This window comes from Pongo abelii, chromosome 4 (assembly GCF_028885655.2).
Source record: "Pongo abelii isolate AG06213 chromosome 4, NHGRI_mPonAbe1-v2.0_pri, whole genome shotgun sequence".
NCBI classification, from domain to species: Eukaryota; Metazoa; Chordata; class Mammalia; order Primates; family Hominidae; genus Pongo; species Pongo abelii.
In genome coordinates, this window is record NC_071989.2 from 78,573,850 (window position 1) to 78,592,282 (window position 18,433).

The 18,433-nt window shown below is 37.9% G+C and overlaps 1 protein-coding gene across 24 annotated transcripts in view; it reads left to right on the top strand.

The window, feature by feature from the left end:
- RAD17 (RAD17 checkpoint clamp loader component) overlaps positions 1–18,433 on the top strand; it is a 45,009-nt gene that overhangs the window by 875 nt on the left and 25,701 nt on the right. For 13 of the 24 annotated variants that reach the window (XM_054555243.2, XM_054555256.2, XM_024246833.3 and 10 more), the window contains 8 exons: positions 1,012–1,115; positions 3,360–3,617; positions 4,152–4,235; positions 11,168–11,324; positions 14,224–14,360; positions 15,463–15,515; positions 15,600–15,725; positions 15,818–15,887. In XM_054555243.2, the coding sequence (XP_054411218.1) occupies positions 1,074–1,115; positions 3,360–3,617; positions 4,152–4,235; positions 11,168–11,324; positions 14,224–14,360; positions 15,463–15,515; positions 15,600–15,725; positions 15,818–15,887 (927 nt within the window). In that variant the 5' untranslated portion in view covers positions 1,012–1,073. 24 annotated transcript variants of the gene reach the window in all.

Below are 18,433 nucleotides of genomic sequence, written 5' to 3' on the forward strand. Positions count from 1 at the left end.
TTAGCCTCCGGAGTAGCTGGGATTACAGGCGCCCACCACCACGCCCGGCTAATTTTTGCATTTTTAATAGAGACGGGGTTTCACCATGTTTTGGCCAGACTGGTCTCAGACTCCTGACCTCAGATGATCCGCCCACCTCATCCTCCCACAGTGCTGGGATTACAGGCGTGAGCCACCGCGTCCGGCCCCTGGTCTGCATCTTTTATTTCTAGCTACAAACTATATTTACTCAAATAGGTGTTTTTTTTTCCACCTGTATACCTTTTGAAATGTCACAATCTCTAATCGTGAACGATTTGGGGCGGAGGGCTGAACAATGTGTTTTCTAGTGTGTCGGGGTGTTTATAGGCTATGTGTGCCTCCAAACCGTAAAGTAGTCCAGTATACTTTCCAGTGTATAAGTTTGTAGGCCTTAAAATTTTCTTCTGGTTAACTTAAAATCGTTGATTCACTAGTTTGCATAAACATTTAAGAATTTGAAAACATGGTTGAAAAACACAGGGTTACCAAGAAATTTTCTGATAACATGTTCAAATGAAAACAAAAATTTTACAGTAAGACTTAAATTCTTCGTCCACAGCAAGTGAATTCATGGTATTTTACTTTTTTGGGAAATATTGGAAATGAAGAACTGCAACTGTAATTTCAAATAAGGAAAACTTTAATTTTCAGTATAAAAATTGCTCAAATAGAATTGCCTAATTTTAATGACAAAAGGTAAGTACATAGTATGTGTGGGTTTTTTCTGTTTTTTTTTTCTAATACATCATTGAGTTCATGTGAAAAACTCCGTTTGTAACACCACAAGCAGATTATTTGATACAATTATAGTCATTAAAATAAAATTATTTTAGAATTTTGATTTCTTGTATCACTTAAATTTACTGTTCTTTTTCACTAGTTCTTGAGCCTTTATTGTGTTGTTGATTATATCAGTGTACATTTATTATTATAATTCTGCATTTACAGTTTTTTTTTCATTTGAGGGCTTCTTTCTTTTTCCCCCCCTAGGTGAATTATAGTTTAATGTACTACAAGTCCTAAACTACGGATGGGAACTATTACAGTTTATAATGTCAAAAACTTTTCTTAGACCAAAGGTATCTTCCACAAAGGTATGATACACTAGAATGGCCATGTAATAATTGCCTTAAAATAATTATAAATTTTTATATATATTCTTAATAACTTATTACTGCTATCAAAGTAATAGAGCCCAGTATCTATTGTAATTAATGATTTAAGCAAGTCTGGTAATAAGTTGTGAAACAAGTGTTCTCTAAAAGCACAACCTTAATTTTGAAAAAGTGTTTTACAGTCCCAGTCACAAAGGCTGAAAACATTTGAATGAAAGAACATAGAAGAGAGAAATATGAGTGGTAGTTGGTGTTATAGCTTAACCAAAAGCACTACTTCTTAGAAGTAATGTGATTCAGTGTGTCAGTTCTCAGCAAGATAGGGGTTAAGGTGGGATGGGGGTCAGACAGTTTCATGCGTGCAGGGTAGCTATTTCCCTAAGTGGTGGCTCTAAATTTTCTTTGCTGTTAAGTAAGTTACTTAACTTTGCTGTTTATCTTTCTCTTTTTTTCAGTATATGGGAGTCCACATTTATGTAAGAAATGAAACTATAAAATGTATAAATAATTTGCAAATCAGAATTGCTGTCGAAAGTTTTTCTATAATGAAAGATATTTTCATACTCTCAAAAATATAGAGGAAAGGGGCCAAAATTATAGTACCAGTCACAATCTTTTGATGAGGACGAAATGAATCAGGTAGCTATGACTGAAATTTTTTCCAGTGGTCTTCCTTTTTTAATCCACTGCCGATAATATTCCTAACTCTCTGTCTTAAAAGAAGAGTGAAATGTGACTTAGCATTCATAAAGTATTTATAAGCCCCAAATTGTCTCCCCTAAGCCTACTTTCAGCTCCAACTTCTGGTTCATTTTCTTCAAGAGAGAAACATTGTCTAATAAATAGCTCACAACTATGGCTGAGTATTCTTGAAGGAAATATATAACTTGGTTTCTTTTTGTTAGCCAGGCGGTAGATTCTACAACCAGATCTGAAGCTATATTTTTCTAGATTTATGCTATTAGAGTGTTAAAAAATCTAGTAAAAATTTCTAATTTCTAATTATTTGTAATTATTAGCAAAAAAAATTTTTTTTTTTTGAGACAGGGTCTCACTCTGTTGCCCAGGCTGGAGTGCAGGGGGATGATCATGGGTCACTGCAACCTTGACCTCCCGGGCTCAAGTGATTCTCCCACGTTAGCCCCCCAAGTAGCGGGAATACAGGCGTGCGCCACCATGCCTGGCTAATTTTTTATTTTTTGTAGAGCTGGGGTCTCCCTATGTTATGCTAGCTGGTCTCAAACTCCTGGGCTCAGCAATCCTGCTGCCTCTGCCTCTGAATGTGCTGGAATTATAGGTGTGAGCCACCACACCCAACCATTCCTAGGCATTTCTGAGTAACAGTTCCCCCTCTGGAAAGCCTGCCTCAATTATAAAAATATTAGTTGCTTCATACACTGAAGAAAAATATAATCCAGTCATAATTACAGATTACAACGTTATGATCTTTGGCCTGTATCTTCACTAAGTCTTCAAGCTGATACGGATTATTTGGATGTATGAAATGGTTCTTAGTTTGTGAATGTATTAACCTGGCCAAGGCAGATGTGTTACTCTTATTGCTATTTCTGTTAAAATATTATCATTTGTTTATTTTGTTTTGCTTTTTTTAATAGGTAATTTTAATATTTATGTTTCAATCCTACAGAGAGTTAAAAAAAATCATTCTAGTGTTTATGCTGGGAAGATTACAATTAATAAAAATAAGTTTATGTTCTTTACTCCTTTAAGGTCAAGTAGACAAGTATGCACTTGCACTTACTGTAAAGTAGAAAAACAACTATTACAGAGAGAATTTTATTTAAAAAGAGTTAACTTGTAAGATTTTTAGGCTGGGTAAGGTGGCTTATACCGTTAATCCCAGCTCTTTGGGAGGCTGATGTGAGAGGATCACTTGAGCCCAAGAATTGTTTGAGACCAGCCTGGGCAACATGGCAAAAACCCATCTCTACAAAAAATACAAAAAAATTAGTTGGGCATGGTGGTGCATGCCTATAGTCCCAGTTATTCAACAGGCTGAGGCTGGAGGATTGCTTGAGCTGAGATTATACCACTGCACTCCAGCCTGGGTGACAAAGTGAGACCTGGTCTCAAAAAAATTTTTTTTTTTTTAGTTTTAAAGATTATAAATTTATGAATATGTTGTTTCCAGAGTAGTTCAGTTATTTGGGGGAATAGATGGGAGAAAATGTGATTATATTTGCATGATTTCTTTTTTTTCAGGTAACAGACTGGGTTGACCCATCATTTGATGATTTTCTAGAGTGTAGAGACGTCTCTACTATTACTGCCACATCATTAGGTGTGAATAACTCAAGTCATAGAAGAAAAAATGGGCCTTCTACATTAGAAAGCAGCAGATTTCCAGCGAGAAAAAGAGGAAATCTATCTTCCTTAGAACAGATTTATGGTTTAGAAAATTCAAAAGAATATCTGTCTGAAAATGAACCATGGGTGGATAAATATAAACCAGAAACTCAGGTACTGAAAAGCATGCAGACATCTACATAATTTAATTTCAGGGTGCACAAGGGTGGATGGGAAGCAGAGGGATGTACATTTTCAGATTTTTTACTCATAAGAATCTCTAAGTGTTAGAAAAAGTTCTGGATTTTTTTATTTTCCAAGGCTCAGATTTTTCTCAATAGTTATTCTAAAGTTGTATGATTAGTTGTCTTAGATTTAATTTAATCCCAACACAGAATTGATCTTTTTAAAAATTTTTGTACTAAATGTAATACTCCTCTCTACTGTCTTCTCAAAATGTATTTCTGAATTTTAAAAAATGTTATAACTGCAAACTTGCCAAAATTATCATACAGAGGTATCAACTTAAGAATATAATTTTTCCATAAGTATAAAAATTCAAGTATAATCAAAAGGATCATTATATTATATAGATTGTTACTGATTTGCTACTTCTTTTCGTTAATAATGCTTAGGTTCATATGTGCTGATGTACCAAAAAATCTTCAGTTAAGAGGTTTTGTTTTAAATTTGAAATTTTTGTTGTAGCATGAACTTGCTGTGCATAAAAAGAAAATTGAAGAAGTTGAAACCTGGTTAAAAGCTCAAGTCTTAGAAAGGCAACCAAAACAGGTAACTAAGAAATGTGTTTTTAAATATTTAACATCAAATATTTTTCTGACTTACAGTGTGTTGTTAGAAGTTAAAGTTTTATGATGATTTTGCTCAAAGTAAGTCTAGATCTCCTCCAGTAGAAAGCTCCCAAGTGGGGCATGGTGACTCATGCCTGTAATCCCAGCACTTTGGGAGGCCAAGGCAGGAGGATCACTTGAGCCCAGGAGTTCGAGAGCAGCCTGGGCAACATAGGGAGACTGTCTCTACAGCTAATTAGCTGGGCATTGTGGTGCATGCCTCTGGTCTCAGCTACTTGGGAGGCTGAGGTGGGAGGATCGCCTGAGCCCAGGAGGTGGAAGCTGCAGTGAGCTGTGATCACACTAGTACACTCTAGCCTGGGCAACAGAGCAATACCAAAAACCGTAAAAAGCAAAACAAAACAAAAAGCGAAAAAGAAAGCTTCCTGACTTTACTACTTCCAACTTGACTAAAAGACTCAGAGACTTTGAGTTTTCCCCTTTATTTGTAACTCTTTTTCTTTATGTCTTATTGTTAGCATAAAGAATCAGTAAACCAATTAGGATGCTAGTGTATTTAGCACATCAAATTATCTGAGGCTGAGGAAAGCAGGCAAATTACATGTTAGTTTCTCTACTAAATATAGCCAAAAACAGTCATTATTTATTTTGGACTGGTATTTTTTGTTTCACTTCCTTACTGCACAATTACCTTGAACCCCCAAGGTAGAATATTCTCTCCTTCCATCAGTCTCCCTTTTTAAATGTTTTTATTTTGAGATTTTTCAAGCATAAAAGAAAATAGAATAATAAAAAAAATATATAGAATATACTCATTGTTTCCCCCTTAAGTATTTTAAAGTAAAATATAAACATTGTGACATTTCAGTTAGACTTTTAGATACTTCAGTATGTCTCTGTGTTTTTTTAAAAAAAATGATTTTCCTAATTAATTATGCATACCATTATTCTCTCTAACAAAGTTAACCAGGATGCCCTAATGCTGTCTAATGATCAATTCATATTCACGTTTCTGCATTTGTCCCCAAAATGTCTTTTGTAGCTAGTTTGTTTCAAACAGGATAGGCTCACACGTTGCATTTGGTTGTTATATATCTTAGGCCTTTTTTTTTCCCCTGAATCTAATAATAGTTTACTAACCCTTTCTTTTCTCCAAGGCACTGACTTATGAAGGAGACCAGGCTGGTTGACTTGTAGAAGTCTCACACTGGATTTGTTAGGTTGTTTCCTCCTAATGATGATTAACTTGTTCTTCTATCCTGCATTTCCTGTAACCTGAAATTTTGAATCATGGGCTTGATTAGACTCAAGTTGAACATTTTTGCAAGAATAAAGGTCATGTTGTATGTTGTATAGGGTGTCAAATTGGAAAGTATTTGTGGTTCTCCTTCTGTCTTAAGTTTGGTCACTAGATCAAAGAGATGAAAGTCAAAAATCTTCATTGTAGAGTAACTTTCCCTCACAACTGGCACATAATCCATGGGGAGATACTGTGGCAGCATGTGAGTGCCCAGTTCTCCATCAGTCGTCCACCTAAGTGCTGTAACTTCAGTTTTTCAATCCTTGCCTGAATCACTTATTTTATTAGAGTTGTACAGTAGTGACTTTCTTATAGTTCTGTTATTTCTACAGTTATTACTGGCATTTTTCTACAAAGAAAAGTTTGCCATTACTAGCTAGGGTTGTTTAGTTACCTTGAAATACATTTCCAACTAGAAAGGCAGGATAAGTTTTGTATCTTTTCCTTTTTTAAAAAATAGACTTATTTTTGGAGCAGTTTTAGGTTCACAGCCAAATTGGGTAGAAGGTACAGAGATGTACCTCATATGCCCTGCCCCCATACATGCATAGCCTTCTCCCATTACTAACCTTCCCTCACCAGGGTAGTACATTTGTTAAAATTGATGAACCTACGTTGACACATCACTAACACCCAGAGTCCATTGTTTACATTAGGTATTTCCTTTAGTTTTCAGCCTTGAGATGAAGGAGTTGGTGTTTTAGTCGCTTTGATGGTAACAGATCCTTCTCTTTTTTTTTTTTTTTGAGAGAGTCTTGCTTTGTCGCACAGGCTGGAATGCAATGGCATGATCTTGGCTCACTGCAACCTCTGCCTCCTGGGTTCAAGCGATTCTCCTACCTCAGCCTCCCGAGTAGCTGGAATTACAGGCATGTGCCACCACACCCAGCTAATTTTTGTATTTTTAATAGAGACAGGGTTTCACCGTGTTGGCCAGGCTGGTCTTGAACTCCTGACCTCAGGTGATTTACCCGCCTCGGCTTCCCTAAGTGCTGGGATTGCAGGTGTGAGTCATCACACCCAGCCAATCCTTTTCTCTTGAACCAAGCTCCTTTCTTTCTGGCCTGTGGATCTAAACCTTTTGGTTTAGGGCTAAGATCATGAATTCAAGATGGATTTTCAGTGTCAGCATTGGTATTCCTCTGATGTTTCATAGAAATCTCGTCTCGTCTCTGAATACAGATTTTTGGGCAGTCTATCTGACACACCTCTTACATCCAAGCTTTTTCTCATTGATTTGTTTTTGGTCAGCTTAGCTAATAGTTTTTATTTTTCAGTGTCCATTGTGTTTTCTCAGTTAGCAATACTCTGTCAGTATAAACATTATCACGTCATAAACCTACATTGGTGTTACTATTATTAGTCTACCAGTTGGATAAACTTAGGTATATATGTACATATATATATATATAGGTATTGGGAAAAGTATTTATGGTTTCAAAAGTTTCCCCCTAAGGAGTTGGACTTTAATCATATACTCTATTTATTTGTTTATTTAATTTTTTAGAGACAGGGTCTTGCTAGAGACGGTTGCCTACACTGGGTTGCAGAGGTGCTGTCATAGCTCACTGCAGCCTTGAACTCCTGGGCTCAAGCAGTCCTCCCACCTCAGCTTCCTCAGTAGCTGGGGACTGCAAGCCTGTGCCACCACATCTGGCTAATTAAAAAAAAAAATTTTTGTAGAGATGGGATCTTATGGTGTTGCCCACGCTGGTCTTGAATTCCTGACCTCAAGTAGACCTCCCACATTGGCATCCCACAGTGTCAGAATTAATAGGCATGAGCCACACCATGCCTGGCCCAAATCACTTACCCTTTATTTTACAGAAGTTTCAGTGATGTCAGTAATTAGAAAATGTTCCTATTCAAAAAAGGTGGTAAGATCTAGATTTATCAATGGGCAAACTAAATTTACTTTTCAAAATTTATTTTAAATACAATATACCAAATATTTGGAGAGTTTAATTTTTCAGGACAGCTTCTTTCCTTCAAAATTCAGTAAAACTCTGTTACAGTGTAGACAAATGGGATTAACAAAATTCTTCACATTATGATGTCCTGATAAGAAACTACCTCCTAGTTCTCTTACTGGAAGGGAAACTTGCTATGTAGCTATACCCAGTCTGTCAGAAAACAGGCACTTAAGTATATTATTACATGAGAAAAATGTATAATACCCGTGCATAGGCTTCTTTTTCTTTGTAAAGAAGTGATCTGTCTGGTATTATAGTTCTCATTATTCAAGGTAGTTACGTTCTGTAAAGTTGCTGAATTAGCAAATACTGAACCATTATTTCTAAGAAAAACACTAAATTAGGTTTTTGCAAACCTCTGGTAACAACATTTTTGTCAACCCATCAATATATAGCCTTGTTTTATATGTGTTTTTATTTAAAGTTATTTAATGTTCAGTCATGCTTCAATTAATAATGGGGATACATTCTGGGAAATGTGTCATTAGGTGACTTCATTGTTGTGAGAATATCATAGAGTGTACTTACATAAACCTCCACCTAGGCTATATGGTATAGCCTCTTGCTCCTATGCTACAAACTTGTATAGCTTGTTACTGTATTGAATACTGTAGGCAATTATAACACAGTGGGAACTATATGTGTAAATAAACATACCTAAAGCATACCGTTAAAAAGTATAGTAAAAAGGCCGGGCTTGGTGGCTCAGGCCTATAATCCCAGCACTTTGGGAGGTCGAGATGGGTGGATTACCTGACGTCAGGAATTCGAGACCAGCCTGGCCAACATGGTGAAACCCCATCTCTACTAAAAATGCAAAAATTAGCCAGGCATGGTGGTGTGTGCCTGTAGTCCCAGCTATACGGGAGGCACAAGAATCACTTGAAACTGGGTGGCAGAAGTTGCAGTGAGCTGAGATAGTGCCACTGCGCCCCTGCCTGGGCAACAGAACAGAGACTTTGTCTCAAAAAAAAAAAGTTTGATAAAAACATGGTTATAAAAGATAAAAAAGTGCTATTATACATTTATATAGGGAACTTACCATGAACGGAGCTTGGACTGGACGATGGTTAAGTCAGTAAGTGTGAGTGGTTGGTGACAGTCTAAGGACATTACTGTGCACTATTGTAGACTTTTATAAACATTGTACACTTAGGCTACAATAAACTTAAAAAGTTTTTTATTTAATAAATTAACCTTCACTTACTGGAACTTTTTGTAAAGGCCATGTGAGGACTTTCTGTAGCTTTTTTACTTTATAAACTTTTAGATTCTTTGATAATAACACTTAGCTTAAAACACAAATAAATGGTACGGCTGTGCAAAAATATTTTGTCTTTATATCTTTATAAACTTCTTTTCTATTAATTTAAAAAAAATTTTAAGCTTCTTTTAAAATTAGAAATGAAGACACAAACACACCTATTAGCCTAGGTCTACACAGGATTAGGATCATTAATAGCACTGTCTTCCACCTCTACATCTTGTCCACTGGAAGGTCTTCAGAGGCAACAACACGTAAGGAGCTGTCATCTCTTATGACAACAGTGCCTTCTTCTGCAGTACCTCCTGAAGGACTTGCCTGAGGCTGTTTTATAGTTAAATTTTTTTTTTTTTTTTTTTGACAGAGTTTCACTCTTGTCGCCCAGGCTGGAGTGCAGTGGCGCGATTTTGGCTCACTGCAACCTCTGCCTCCCAGGTTCAAGCGATTTTCTTGCCTCAGCCTTCTGAGTAGCTGGGATTACAGGAGTGCACCACCACGCCTGGGTAGTTCTTGTATTTTTAGTAGAGATGAGGTTTCTCCATGTTGGCCAGGCTGGTCTTGAACTCCTGACTTCAGATGATCTGCCTGCTTCGGCCTCCCAAAGTGCTGGGATTATAGGCGTGAGCCACCGTGCCTGGCCAACTTTTTTTTTTTTAAGAACAAGTAGATTCTAATAATAAAGATGGGCACTGTAAATACATAAACTAGTAAGATAGTTGTTTATTATAATTATCAAGCATTATGTGTTACACATAATGAGATATACGTGTTACACTTTTATACAGCACAGTAGGTGTGTGTACACCAGCATTACCACAAACGTGAGTGATGTTTTGCATTATTGTTACTAGGAATTTTTCAGCTCCATTATAATTTTATGAGACTGCTGTTTATATGTGGTTCATCATTGACTGAAAGTTGATTATCTGGCACATGACTGTATATTGTTGATCAATATAATTTGAACTCATGGTGAATAGCACTATAACTCATGCGCTATGGAGCATGAGTTATAGCAGAGCAGGCTCTCTTTGTCCAAGTACATAGGTTCTTATTAAAGGAAAACAAACAAGAATTATAGCCTACCATTGTATGTAGGAAATCTTTTGATATTTCTGTAGCTTTAAATTTTTTTTTTTTAAAATCAAATTTACAGTATGCGGGAATGTTACTGGGATCCACAACCTCTAGTTTCTTGTTAGAGTCCTATCTCTGGTAAATATGTTTCTTTTTTTTCCTTTTTTTTTTTTTTGAGACAAGATCTCACTCTAATGTGCAGGATGGAGTGCAGTGGCACAATCTTGGCTCATTGCAGCCTCCACCTTCCAGGCTCAAGTGATTCTTCCACCTCAGCCTCCTGACCAACTGGGACTATAGGCGCACACCACCATGCCCAGCTAATTTTTTGTATTTTTTTTGTAGAGACAGGGTTTTGCCATGTTGACCAGGCTGGTCTCAAACTCCTGGGCTCAAGGAATCTGCCTGCCTCAGCCTCCCAAAATGCTGGGATTTCAGGTGTGAGCCGCCATGCTCTTCCCAAATATGTGTCTTAATATGCATTTCTTAAAGAATCTAATAACCAAACTGAGGTCTTTCCGTAAGAATATTTTATTTGTATAACAGTAACTTATATCATCCAATGAGATGTCTGTATTAAGAATAAATTTTGCTGGGAGCAGTGGCTCACACCTGTAATCCCAGCACTTTGGGAGGCCATGGCGGGCAAATCACGAGGTCAGGAGATCGAGACCATCCTGGCTAACACAGTGAAGCCCTGTCTCTACTAAAAATACAAAAAAATTAGCCGGGCGTGGTGGCGGGCGCCTGTAGTCCCAGCTACTCGGGTGGCTGAGGCAGGAGAATGGCATGAACCCAGGAGGCGGAGCTTGCAGTGAGCCGAGATTGCACCACTGCACTCTAGCCTGGGTGAAAGAGCAAGACTCCGTCTCAAAAAAGAAAAAAGAATAAATTTTATGAGTTCAGGTAACCTCTAAAAATCTTTGTTTCAGACATCACCTCCCTAATTTAGCCAAAGTTTAGTATTTGGCTACTAAATGGTCCTTGGAAGGGACATAATGCAAAAATTGAGAAATTATCAGAAGCGGAATTTAGAGTTGAAGAATTAAGATTCTCTTATTTCCATATTTGCAGATGTTTTTGTATGGAAAAGGGGGGAAAAAGGCAATTTTAAAAAAAGAAAAAAATAAAGCTGGTTTATTCCAGCAAGCATTATTATGAAACTTAATGTGCTTATATGAGACAGTCAGCAAATATTTATAGAAGTAAATAAATAATATTTAGAATGAAGAGTCAGAAATAATATTCTAGCATTCCAATAATTTTGGTTTTTAATTAATATTTGTATTTGATTTTAGGGTGGATCTATTTTATTAATAACAGGTCCTCCTGGATGTGGAAAGACAACGACCATAAAAATACTATCAAAGGAGCATGGTATTCAAGTACAAGAGTGGATTAATCCAGTTTTACCAGACTTCCAAAAAGATGATTTCAAGGGGATGTTTAATACTGGTAAGATTTGCTGTGAAGGTAGTGGAAGTAGCGGGGAAAACCTGTGCTTAAGGGAGCTTTCAGATAAAGTTCTATGAGTGCATTTTTTCCCATCCTTCTCGCTTTCAGAGGGATGGAATTTCACAGGCCAGGTGCGATGGCTCTCACATGGGAGGCTGAGGCAGGAGGATTGCTTCAGGCCAGGAGTTAAAGACCAGGCTGGGCAACATACAAAGACCCTGTCTACAAAAATAAAAAAATTAGCTAGGTATAGTGTTGTGCACCTGTAGTTCTAACTACTCAAGGGCTGAGGTGTGAGGGTCACTTGAGCCCATGAGTTCAAGGTTGCAGTGATCTATAGTGGTGCCATCGTGCTCCAGCCTGGGCAACAGAATGAGACACTGTCTCAAAAAATAAATAAATAAAAGTTATTTCAGGAGAAGGAAAGAAAGCATGTGTCCAATGGAAGAGAATGGAATTTTTTGAAGATTAAGTCTTAACTGTTTTGTTAACATATTCTTCTGTTTGCATTATTTATCTACTTTTTTTCTAAGATCTGGCTAGGAGGTTAGACAGTATTAACTAAGATATTTTATTTGTTAAATCAAGCCTTAAGATGTGTTAAAAAGAACTTGCCCCTCAACAAGATAGCTTAGATCAGTAAGTACCTGTTAGAACAATATCAAATGAAAGCAAAAGGCAAAGATGAAAGCAAAAGGCAAAGGTTAGACAGTATTAACTAAGATATTTTATTTGTTAAATCAAGCCTTAAGATGTGTTAAAAAGAACTTGCCCCTCAACAAGATAGCTTAGATCAGTAAGTACCTGTTAGAACAATATCAAATGAAAGCAAAAGGCAAAGATGTCTTTGGAATTTGGAAGGAGGCCTTAAGATAACGATTTAAAAATTGATAATAGTAACAATTTTATTTATTTATTTTTATTTTTTTTGAGACAGAGTCTCACTCTTGTCGCCCAGGCTGGAGTACAACCTCTGCCTCCCAGACTCAAGTTATTCTCATGCCTCAGCCTCCTGAGTAGCTGGGATTAGAGGCATGTGCCACCACACCCAGCTAGTTTTTGTATTTTTAGTAGAGATGGGGTTTTGCCATGTTAGCCAGGCTGGTCTTGAACTCCTGGCCTCAAGTGATCCACCTGCCTCTGCCTCCCAAAGTGCTGGGATTATAGGCGTGAGCTACCATGTGTGGCAATAGTACCAATTTAAAGATGTAATACGTTATAAGTTCATGCATATGCTTATGTACCTTAGCACTATCATTTTTATCTTTCATAGTTTTTCATATTGCAACTCTAGGTGGTGAAACTAGGGATAGCCAAATCTCCTAGGCCATTTTGAAGGGAAAAGGGTTCTGTAGAAGGATGATTTTAATGTGGAGTTTCCTCAAAATCCCTTCTCTGGACTCTTCTTTAATGCACTCCCTTGTGCTACTAGTATTCCATCCTGCTGGGGCTTTTACTGTTTTCTTTTCTTTATTATTATTATTACTATTATTATTATTATTATTTGAGATGGAGTCTTGCTCTGTCACCCAGGCTGGAGTGCAGTGGTTTGTCTCACTGCAAGCTCCACCTCCTGGGTTCAAGCGATTCTCCTGACTCAGCCTCCCAAGTAGCTGGGATTACAGGCGCCCACCACCATGCCCAGCTTATTTTTGTATTTTTTAGTAGAGATGGGGTTTCACCATGTTGGTCGGGTTGTTTTCGAACCCCTGACCTCAGGTGATCCAACCACCTCAGCCTCCAAAAGTGCTGGGATTACAGGCGTGAGCCACCACGCCCGGCCCATTATTATTATTTTTTTAAGAGACAAAGTCTCACTGTATTGTCTAGAATGAACTTCTTAAGCGTTTAAGGGATTCTCATGACCCAACCTCTGGAGTAGCTGGGACTACAGACGTGTGTTCCTGCATCTGGCTTTTACTGCTTTCTAAATAGTGGCATTACTTTTGACAGTCTGATAAGCTTTAACTTAAACAGTCTTCAATATGAAACATGCCTTCAGAGAGCTTCCCTCATTCTCAAGTTCACTAATCAGTTATTCTGTTTTTGTTGTTAAACCTTTATCACTCCAGCCTGACCAACATGGAGAAACCCTGTCTCTACTAAAAATTCAATAATTAGCCAGGTGTGGTGGTGCGTTCCTGTAATCCCAGCTACTCAGGAGGCTGAGGCAGGAGAATCGCTTGAACCTGGGAGGTGGAGGTTGCAGTGAGCCAAGATTACGCCACTGCGCTCCAGCCTGGGCGACAGAGCGAGATTCTGTCTCAGAACAAACAAACATCAAACCCTTATCACTGAAGGTAATTCATTTATAGGCTTGAACTCATTTAGAGATTCTTCATTGGGTAGGCCACAGTCATAAATATTTTTACCAATTATATGAATGTTAAACTGACAGCTGTGTTCTTAGGTCAGTTAACTCCATATTACACAGGGTCTCACTCTGTCACCCAGGCTGGAGTGCAGTGACACAATCTTGGCTCACTGCAACCTCCACCTCCTGGGCTCAAGCTATTACCCCCACCCCCTGCCTCAACCCTGCAAGTAGCCAGAACTACAGGCACAAGCCTCCACACCTGGCTAATTTTTGTATTTTTTTGTAGAGACCGGGTTTCACCATGTTGCCCAGGCTGCTCTTGAATTCCTGAGGTCAAGCGATCCACCCACCTCGGCCTCCCAAAGTGCTGGGATTACAGGCGTGAGCCACTGCGCCTGGCTACATGTTGACTCTTGTCTTTTGAAAGGAATATCCTACTTTAAATTTAAATGATTTTTCCTAATTAGGAAACAGTCTACAGTATTGTGAGATGCATCAAGTATGTGTGTGTGTACATACAGATGTATAATATCAATGTATATAATTTGTTGAAAATAAAAGTGGTTATGTGTTTCCTTTCAGAATCAAGCTTCCATATGTTTCCCTATCAGTCTCAGATAGCAGTTTTCAAAGAGTTTCTACTAAGAGCGACAAAGTATAACAAGTTACAAATGCTTGGAGATGATCTGAGAACTGATAAGAAGATAATTCTGGTTGAAGTAAGGACAACTTTCAAAATCTTTTTTTTTTTTTTGAGACGGAGTCTTGCTGTGTCACTGTCACCCAGGCTGGAGTGCAGTGGCGCGATCTCAGCTCACTGAAAGCTCCGCCTCCCAGGTTCACACCATTCTCCTGCCTCAGCCTCCCAAGTAGCTGGGACTACAGGCGCCCGCCACCACGCCTGGCTAATTTTTTGTATTTTTTAGTAGAGATGGGTTTCACTGTGTTAGCCAGGATGGTCTTCATCTCCTGACCTCATGATATGCCCGCCATGGCCTCCCAAAGTGCTGGGATTACAGGCGTGAGCCACCATGCCTGGCCTAAAATCTTTTTTTTTGAGACAGAGTCTCGCTTTAACCCCTAGGCTGGAGTGCAGTGGTGTAGCCTTGGCTCACTGCCACCTCCGCCTCCTGGGTTGAAACAATTCTCATGCCTCAGCCTCCCCCGAGTAGTGGGGATTACCGGAACCTGCCACCATGCTGGCCTAATTTTTGTATATTTAGTAGAGATGGAGTTTTGCCACGTTGGCCAGGCTGGTCTCAAACTCCTGACCTCAAGGTAATCCGCCCGCCTTGGCCTCCCAAGTGCTAAGATTACACATGTGAGCCACCACACCCAGCCAACTTTTAAAATTTTGCTGTAGCTATTGACTAAACAATTGTGAGATGTATCTTACATGATAACGTTAACTGTCTCTGTAGTAGTGATATTGGTAAAATACGAAACAAAGACTTTGTAATAGTAGAAACCTAAAGTCTCTTTTAGTAAACTTGAATGGAATAGCTGTAGGATAAGGAATGTTATAAATTTTAATGGTTTAAGTATAGAAAAACAAAAGAAAAGTTTGGAAAATTACTTCCTAGTGAAAATACTGTAACTGGAAAGCAACCCAAAGAAATTTGGTCTAAAAATTGGGATCCCCATTGATGTATATTACTGTTTCAGATATCATCTATTTCATGTTTCCTTTCACTTCTATGAAAGTTCTGTTTAAAATACATTGAATAAATATATTTTTGCCTATCTCAATAAATATAAATTTGAAAAATAAATTTGCAATGGAATAAAACTATACTATTATTTATTTTTTGTTTTCAATAGGATTTACCTAACCAGTTTTATCGGGATTCTCATACTTTACATGAAGTTCTAAGGTAGGTTTCAGTGAAGTATTCTAAAACTCCAAATTAAATGAGAAGTGGCTTAAATTGCAACATTGCTGTATTTTGTTATTTTAGGAAGTATGTGAGGATTGGTCGATGTCCTCTTATATTTATAATCTCGGACAGTCTCAGTGGAGATAATAATCAAAGGTTATTGTTTCCCAAAGAAATTCAGGAAGAGTGTTCTATCTCAAATATTAGGTAAGAAAGAAATTTCTGCTTATAAAGGTCACATACATATTATGTTTTTAAATTAATCATTTAACTGCTGTCTTTCTTTATAAAACTTTTAGTTTCAACCCTGTGGCACCAACAATTATGATGAAATTTCTTAATCGAATAGTGACTATAGAAGCTAACAAGGTAAGTCTCTGATTAATTAAACCTTACTTGATAACTGTAGAAAGCCTAGCTTAAATAGTATTGTGTAAACTGAAGGAGTATTATTTTAATTTTTTAGAATTAAAACATCTTATTATACTCATAAGGCATGTCATTTTAGCAAATGTAGGAAATACTGATTTTAAAAATCTTTAACATTTTTCTACTATTAAACTTTCACTTTCACATTGAGGTAAATTTTTCCTTTGCTTGGTTTACTGTTCTAAATTGTGTCTGTCATCAAGAAAATGTTTTCTGGCATGTAGGTATGGTAGTTATCAACAATTCAACTCTTCCTGTTGTCACTTTTTTATTTTCGCATTCTTTTTAATTGTGGTGAAAAACATGTATCATAAAATTTATCATCTTAACCATTTTCAAATATACACTTCAGTATTGTAAAGTCTATTTACATTCATATACAGCTGTTGTCACTTTTTTTTTTTTTTTTTTGGAGACAGGGTCTCACTCTGTTGCTCAGGCTGGACTACAGTAGCATAATCATGGCTCACTGCAGCCTCGACCTCTTGGGCTCAAGTGTTCCTCCCACCTCAGCCTCCCAAGCAGCTGGGACTACAGGCTGGTACCACCATGCCTGGCTAATTTTTTAATTTTTTTCAGAGACAGGGTCTCTCTGTATTGCCCAGGCTGGTCTTGAATTCCTGGCTCAAGTGATCCTCCCTCCTCAGCCTCTGAAAGTGCTGAGATTTCAGGCATGAGCCTCTGTGCCCAGCTTCTTTTCACTTTTAGTACGTCATTTTTTCTATATTTCAAATCAAGATAATGTTAAAAAAAATTGATGGACCTTCTGCTCCCAGCGTCATGGTTTTAGGGAATCCTATTGGTATAAATCAACCAAATCTTGCATGAAACATAATTTTTGTTGCACTGCTAGGACCACAGGAACTGAGGGAAATCTCCAAGGGAGAGGTTGTTTTGAGGATTAAACACGTTAGTGTAGAGCACCTAACTGAATAAATAACAGATATTAATAGTGAAAAATGAGAAACAAACTGAGTCCAATGATATAGGAAGCAATTACTGTGATGAATTATTATGCCATTAGTGTTTTGAAAATATTTAATGGGTCAGGTGTGGTGGCTCAGGCCTGTAATCCTAGCACTTTGGGAGGCCAAGGTGGGTGTATCACCTGAGGTCAGGAGTTCGTGACCAGCCTGGCCAACAGGCGAAACCCCATCTCAAATAAAAATACAAAAATTAGCCGGGTGTGGTGGCAGGTACCTATAATCCCAGCTACTCAGGAAGCTGAGGCAGGAGAATAGCTTGAACCCAGCGGGTGGAGGTTGCAGTGAGCCAAGATTGCGCTACTTCACTCCAGCCTGGGCAACAAGAGCGAAACTCTGTATCCCGAAAAAAAAAAAATTACCTGGGCATGGTGGTGTGCTCCTGTAGTCCCAGCTACTCAGAAGCCTGAGACAGGATGATCGCTGGAGCCTAGAGGAGTTTGAGGCTGCAGTGATGTAGATGACATGACTGTAGTCTGTCATGGACAGAGCTAGACCCTGTCTCTAAAAAAACATCTACATTCTCTGCTATAAGCATGAGAACTGCAAATTGAGCCATGGTGCATGCCTGTAGTCCCAGCTACAAAGGCTGACAGCGGTGGTAGGATTGGTTGAGCCTGGGAGCTCAAGACCAGCCCAGGTGTGATATAATAGACCTTGTGTCAAAACAAAAATTTTTTTTTTAGTGAATTGATGAGTTCAAGTGGCTCTGGTTTAAAAAAGAAGAAGAAGAAGAAATAATTTGTGTAACTGTGGTTTTTTCATCCTCACCAGACTGTATAATGTGTTGAAAACCCTATTAAAGGAATTTTCATGTAAATTTCATAAATTTGTTAGATTATTTTGTGTATATTTAATTTTATCACAGTCTGTTGCATTTTGAGGGTTTTTTTGTGTGTACACATATATGTTGTTATATATCTGTGTGTATGTAGTGAGAAAGAGTAAAAACTTCAAAATACAACCTGGTCAAAGTGAAAAAGTAAAATAATACAGTATTTAATATTTCCTGAAAGTATACCTTAAACTGTAACAAGTCATTGAAGCTTGTACCATTCATAGATCAGTGTTTAGCATGAAGGCTTTTTAGTTTTTTATTATTATTTTAAGATAATTTTTTTTTCTGGCTCTATTGCCCAGGCTGGAGTGCAGTGGCAAGATCATAGCTCACTGCAGCCTTCATCTCCAGGTCTCAAGTGATCCTCCCATTTCAGCCTCCCAAGTAGCAGGGACTACAGGCGCATGCCACCATGCCCAGCTAATCGTTTTGATTTTTTGTAGAGAGAAGTTCTTACTACCTTGCCTAGGCTGGTCTCAGACTCCTGAGCTCAAGTGATCCTCCTGCCTCAGTCTCCCAAATTGTTGAGATTATAGGAATGTGCCACCGTGCCCAGCCCTTTTTAGTATTTAAGTTTAAAAGAATCTAATTTACTTTAATTAAGTTTAGAAAATAGGTTGGGGTTTTTTGTTGTTGTTATTTTTAAGAAAATACTTTTTTTTAAA